At 33.3% G+C, this 6752-nt stretch overlaps 1 protein-coding gene across 1 annotated transcript; it reads right to left on the reverse strand.

Annotated features, from left to right (window-relative positions):
- Nucleotides 1-1663: 1663 nt before the first annotated feature.
- On the reverse strand, nucleotides 1664-4712 carry LOC144552154 (F-box protein At1g67340-like). The gene is made up of 4 exons (XM_078300272.1): nucleotides 4351-4712; nucleotides 3708-3870; nucleotides 3078-3302; nucleotides 1664-2280 (listed from the first exon to the last, which is right to left on the reverse strand). The coding sequence occupies exons 1-4, from the start codon at nucleotides 4521-4523 to the stop codon at nucleotides 1912-1914; spliced, it is 930 nt and encodes a 309-aa protein (XP_078156398.1). The 5' UTR covers nucleotides 4524-4712; the 3' UTR covers nucleotides 1664-1911.
- Nucleotides 4713-6752: the final 2040 nt, after the last annotated feature.

The raw sequence follows: 6752 nt of genomic DNA on the forward strand, positions 1-6752 counted from the left end.
TTGGCACACTAAATTGGTATTTTTTATGTGTATACTGGGCAGTAGTAGCCAATTTGGTGCGCCAACTCAGTCTGCGCACCAGCTCAATTTGATGCGCAGACTAGATTGACGTGGGTAGTATGTTTTGAAATATGCTAATTAGGGTGGTAATGATTTAACTACGATTTATTAGGGTGATAATTAAAAAAAATCGGGCCGCAATGAGAGACAAAATTGATTAACAAAAATTTTGAAATTTAAATGATAAAAAAAGATCTTATTTTTTGATGAAATAATTTTTTATTTATCTGTAAAATATTGTTATGATTACGAAAATAAAAACTTCCTCAAATAATTAATTATGTCTCCGGTCTCCCTAAATAACTATCCTCCTTTATTATGCATTAATTAATGTGACAAAAAATAGGTAAACAGCGACCAACAGCTGTTTTGTCATGGAAAATTAAAAAAAAAAAAACTAGATTGAGATGGAATAAGATATGTGATATTGTAAGATAAGATGCATGACATCTGGTTCTTTCAAAAATGTAGGGCACACATTTGAAGCTTTCCAATGTTACTTGGAACCTGACCTCTTACAGATTCAATTTTCCTTTCTCTTTATTATTCTTTTGTATTTTTCTGGGAATAAGGGACCGCTTTATTCCAGCTATTTCCTCTGCTCTTCTCCAAGCTTAACCCCAACGCAAAGTCTGGTCTAATTTGGTCCACCACGTGTACTGTAAAAGACCCCACAAAATTAAATAGACAAGAAATGGAAATGATCTTGGCGTGTCACCTTGTGAAATGGGCACTACACTACTTGTCTACTTACTACAGTGAAAAATTGGTTCTGACACTGTTAAAGTTTAAATATTGGAAAGATTAGGGCTGTCAGTGAAAAATTTCCAACAATTTTAATAATTTATTCCGGTCACGAGATTTGCACGCTCCATCATTCCAACCACCCGCAATGTACTAATGTTGCGTGCTCTTCCTACCTCACACCAGAAAACAAGAAAATAAAAAAAAAATTATACGGAAATTTTAAATTTTGAATAATTGACTGGGACATGAAATTTGGTATTATCCTGCCCCATATCATATGAGTTCAGTGAATAGTCTATTTTTTAAAATTGGTTAGTGTTTGTTTCTTTCATGGAAGGTATCAGTCAGATCAAATTACATAGCTGTTGGATCCTTTTTTACAAATGGATATTTTTATACCAGAGCGTAGCAATTAATAAATGATTACGGTTACTATGGGAAACTGTAGCTTCAGCAATTGCTAAACAACCAGAAACGACGGAGAACAAACAAACAAACAAACTTTCAATAAATGCAAAAAGAGATGAGAGAAATAAAAAATTAAAATTGATCCAACAAATCCAACAGCTTTTCCCGCCACGCCGCTTTTAAAATAACCACCTCCAGTTTTTAAATATTATAATAGTATGAAAACTGCCGCAATATTGCCATATTTTATTCGGTGAAAATTCATGGCGTGGCCGACTTCAATTAAAATTAGAAATTACCAAAAAAATATAGGGAACTAGAGCAAAAAATTGGATGAAGCGCCAACAAAATTTGTTATAGATCGGCTAATGAAACCTATGTGAGATGTTGCTTTTGAACTCTCTTTTTCAACAAAATTTGCTAACAGTACAAAATTTTGAACCAGATAAAATTTAAACAGGGTTATCAGATATAAATTGCATCGGTCAAGTCATTTTTTAGAAACAAAAATCTCCCTTCTTTCTGTTTTTCCTCTTTTCAAGCGGCAAGTAGACTATTTCAGCAAATAATGTACAACTAACAACCTACATCCTTTTCACAAAAAACTAAAGTACCAAAAATCAACCTAGAAATGAGGCAACACTAAAACAAAAGAAAAAAAAAAAACTGAGAGAACCCTGAAATAGAAAACAACAGTCAGCCAGGCCCAGCAAAAGCAGCATTGTCTAGGTACTGTTCTACTGGCATGCACTCGGTCTTGTGCACCTTTCTCCAGTGCAAAGCCTGACACGACCTCGAGCAGTAGTTCACCAGCCCACAAACTGAGCACCGCCGAAACTCATGTAGCCGTGTCTCGGCACGACCACACTGCTCATGCGAGCACAACCTGAGCCCCTTTTCCTCCAGTGTGTTCCTTTGTGTAAAGAACCATTCGCATAGGAATTGGTTCGCCGCATGAACATGCTCTTCTGCTGCCGGTACCAAATGGTACTCCAGCTCAAGAGAGGCTGCTACAATTAGTAGGCGCCTGCCAGATACAATAGACCGCTTAACGCCATATCCATCCTACGATAATAAAATATGGCATTTTTAGAGCAGACCGATAATAATTATTATGAGGGTTCAAATGCCTCCATTTTTAAAAACTTAAATAACTCAAAGTTGAAAACTTAAAATTCAAAATAAAACCGTTAGATGCGATCTATGTTATTTTATCTATGTGCCCATAAAAAATTATCACATTTCAATTTTGCTTTTATGTGAATCAATAAATTGAAAAATCAACGTCTAGAAATCATCCACATTAGTATACATTCTTACAAGCTCAAGATGATAACCAAAACAACGTTGAAATGCCATAATTTTTTTACACGTGCATAGATAAAATGTAGTTCATATCTAACGGTTTTATTTTGAATTTTAAGACTTAACTTTGGAGTTATTAAAGTTTTTAAAAATAGAGACATGATGGAGGCACAAAAAATGGAGGCATTTGAACCCTCCTCAATTATTATTGTAATAACATATTTTTTCGTATAACTAGCTTTCTTTTAAGCTAAAAAAGACGAGAAAAACGAAACAAAACTAAACTTGTCTACTCATAATAAAGGTAATATTTATTTCGGTACAGTAGAGTACACTATTTATATCTTTGGGTCCAACAGTTATAGTATTGATCTTTTTCTTAACTTAGTCAAATGCCTTTTGCACCATAGCAAAACAGGAGACTGAAACAAGATTCCCTCTCCAATGAAGTTCCTTTTTAATTTGGAATTCATTATGCCCCAAAAAATAAATGTTGAATAAAATTTGATGTGAATGCAAAATGATTCACGCAAAAGTAATATTTTCAGACCAATTACCTGGAGACAATATGCAAGCTCACGTAGAGCATCGAGACTTCCACAGGCAGCAGCACGGCAGCAGAGAGCAAAACCAGCACGCAAATCTCGGTCATGCCTTGACCCACCGCTCCCATTAAATTGTATCACCGCCAGGGAATACAGAGCAGCCGCATGTCGTCGCATTGCGGCTCGCGCCATTAATGCCGCACCAATAGGGCGGTTCCCTAGAGCATAGAACTTGATCTGTTTAGACAAAAAAGGGATGCTGTTTACTTCTTTGTGCATTTGCAATTGTGTATTTTCTATTTTAGTTAATTTCAATTCAGAGTTCTTTTAAGGTGGGAATAAGTACTTATTTCTTTCAACAAAAACACTACAGGAAGTATGCATTTTGGACCATTCATTTCGGATAATTACTGAAAGGAAAAAAATAAGTTTAGGGAAAACCAAGTATATATACATTTGCATTGTAATTTTTATTTTTAATTCAAATCCCAAGTGTTCCTTGTTGACAAATCATATATAATGCTTCTTTTAGGAAGGAAAAAATTCCATTTGGTGAACCAACACCAAAAGAACTTGACTGTTTCGCACATAGTAGCAAAACCTAATAAAAATTGAAGGGCTAAATTTACAAAATATGCATACCATGCCAAGGATGTAGCAAGCTTCCACATTGCCAGCATCAACAAAGCGCCTGAGAAACCGACGTGCCGGTTCACACCATTCCTTTGCACGAATTCTGAGGCACTTCTCGGATGCTACCGAGAGTACTGATGGATCTATAACTAGCCCATTAAATCTCTTGCACCTGTTAAGGAAACTAAAAATTGTTATCTCTATTTCAAGAAATACTCGATGCAAAAAAAAAAGTAGAAAAAATACCAGAAAAAAGGACAACAAAATAAATGTATAATGAATGCTAAGCCCAAAAATTTGTATTATTGTGATTTTAAAAATTTACCTGTTTAAAAGAATTTAAAAGAACATTGTTTACAGATAAAAGGAAAATAAAGAAAGAAATCTCTGAAAAAGAAACAATGGTAACAGCGCAACATTCGCATGTAATGTATCTTTGAAAAAATAAAGGTCCAACAACAACCAAATATGACAATAAAAAAGGAGTGGCAGACATAAATCTTATTTCGAAATTTTCATGTCAGCCCTTGCTTTTTAGTAATATTCCACAAATGTTGTTAGACGAAATTTGTTAAAAAAAAAACCTTAAATACTTGCGATATTAAACTGAAAAGGGGTATAAAGAGAAGAGCATGAAGATTGAAGAACCTACACTAGAAGGAGGCTGATCAAATCTGAAGGAGAATCAGCACTGGCACTGAGTTTAGCAAAGATTGAGACCACTAGGTCGTCTGGTAAGGCCTCGAACTGGTCCACTTTGCGCCGCTTCCCTCGCCGGAGCTCCTCCGGCGCCACACTGTAGCACACTCCTCTTCTCGTTTTCATGACCTCCTCCTTCCTCTCTCTCTCTCACTCTCTCACTCTCTCACACACCCTCTTAGCTTGTTGATTTTTCTGCGCTTCAGTTTTTCTTTTTTGGTTTCTTGTTCGTTTTGTTTTGTTGGGTGGCTTAGAAGTTAGAAATGGAGAAGATATCGGTGTAGCCTCACGGGGAGCACAAGGTGTGAGAGAGAGAGATAAGGCTGTAGAATTTATAGGTAGGAAAGATTTCCTTATCTAGACTTGGTCTATCATAAGAGATTTCAAAAGAAAAAATTAATAAAATAAAAGCGACCTCTCTTCTTCATGTTTTTTGTACGTAGGTTACGGTTTCTTATATATATATATACATCTCCGTATGGACCGTATCTGCTTTTGCTAAAAAATAGACCGTATCTGAACCATCAATTTCAGATCTGATGATATTGATTCACATCATTCACGTCATTTTTTAAAGCACAAAGTTCCAAATAATTAAGAATAACATTTATTTATGACGTTGTTAGAGAATTTTAGACAAATCAGAGCAGTTCATTTCAAAAATGACAACTCATACATGATTTAAATTTTGCACCAAGAATCATGCTATCGAATTCCAAAATTATGTAAATTTTTTAACAAGTTTTCCAACTTTAATAACCTTATTTAAAATTTACCTTTAGCAGACAAAACAAGATTAGTGTTTTCTTATAATGCAACCTAAATTGTTGGAGTCCTTGACAAATTTATAACATATTTGAACTAAATTATTGCAGAAAATATTCTAAACTTGTTTGTTTGTCACAGGATTGTAAAAAAAAAAGATTTTACGTTTTCGGAAAGTTCCATTTTAATTTGCAAGAACTCATATTTAGGGATCAAAAAGTTACGACGTGACCGGATAGATCACGTCACGTGTACGCGGGTCACATTCTATGACTATTTGTGTGACATGACCATCTTTTAAAAATTTGGCACAGTACGTGGTCATGCGAGTTACGTATAATTAGAACAATTAGTTATTGATCAAATGGTGAATTTTGAATAGACTACCAAAATTATGAAAAAAATAATTAAATGCGACCAAACTCGACCAGTCACATGTGGTCAAGGCGTGACTAACGTACCATAACTATTCACGTGATGTAATCATCCTTCCAAATATGATCACGGCACAACACGTGACCTAAGTCAGACCGTAACTAGTCATGGAACGACACAATATATATTTAGATCTCACATACTAATGGGTAAACAAGAGAATAATTATGAGAATATGTTGATATGAGTGTCCAATTTTACCATTAATTTATAAAATCTTGATTTATTTAAAAAAAATATGCATTTCCAATTAAAATCCTCGCTAGATAAGAATTTTTTTGAAGAAAAATAATTAGACCCATAATATGCTGTAAAAATGTGATGTAATTTGTTAAAAAAATTGTATAAATAATTTTGTGCTTATAAGTTATATGTATTTCTATTTTTGTTTTTGAAAGATTGTTATCAATACTAATTTTGTGTTTAATAGATATTAGCAATTTTGTGATCAGTTTTGATAATCTAAAGTCTAATAATTAAATAAAAGTTAGAAAACTAATAAAATAAAAACTGTATAAGTATAAACAAATTATAATACTACTTTGGTTAGTCGTGTAAATTATATGAGTGGTATTAAAATGACAGTAATCTTTATAATTTTCAATAATTTAAACCATATTTTATAATTAAAATAAGTAATATGAGATCATGATAATTTTTTATGAGATTCAGTTGGAAGTGTGAATAAGTATAATTTATTTAACATTTAGTACTAATATATTGAACATTTTTTATTTGAATATTTTGAGGAGAGATGAAACAAGAGATCATGGGAAAAAAATAATTTGATTTGATCTAATAGTTTTTGTTTCCCATATTTTTCTGAAGAGATGAGAATTAAGATGAAAAAAAATATCAATTCCCATGCCAGAAAAAAAGGGCATCCCAACGCTCATTGGAATAATTTTTCCACTTGATCTAAAATATTACTAATTTCCATTCATCTGAACACGTTTTTAACCGATATTTTGAAAAATACCATTTTCGGAAAATTAATAAACCAAAACACCATTTTCAGAATTTTTTATTAAAAACAGCATGACCGCTTCTGTAGAAAGCGGCCACATACAATCGGGCCGCTTTGGAGGGCAGCGGCCACTGGAAAACAGAAATTTCCTTTTTTTTTTTTTTTGAAAACAGAATTATTTTTATTTT

The sequence above is a fragment of the Carex rostrata genome, chromosome 3 (assembly GCF_964058835.1).
Source record: "Carex rostrata chromosome 3, lpCarRost1.2, whole genome shotgun sequence".
In the NCBI taxonomy this organism is placed as follows: Eukaryota; Viridiplantae; Streptophyta; class Magnoliopsida; order Poales; family Cyperaceae; genus Carex; species Carex rostrata.

Bases quoted from the DNA above. Each gene is read 5' to 3' on its own strand.
- LOC144552154 (XM_078300272.1), bottom strand. From the start codon at position 4,523: ATGAAAACGAGAAGAGGAGTGTGCTACAGTGTGGCGCCGGAGGAGCTC. The intron at 3,871-4,350 runs GTAGGTTCTTCA...TTTCCTTAACAG, and splicing joins TTGATCAGCCTCCTTCTAGT to GTGCAAGAGATTTAATGGGC. The intron at 3,303-3,707 runs GTATGCATATTT...TTGTCTAAACAG, and splicing joins CTTGCTACATCCTTGGCATG to ATCAAGTTCTATGCTCTAGG.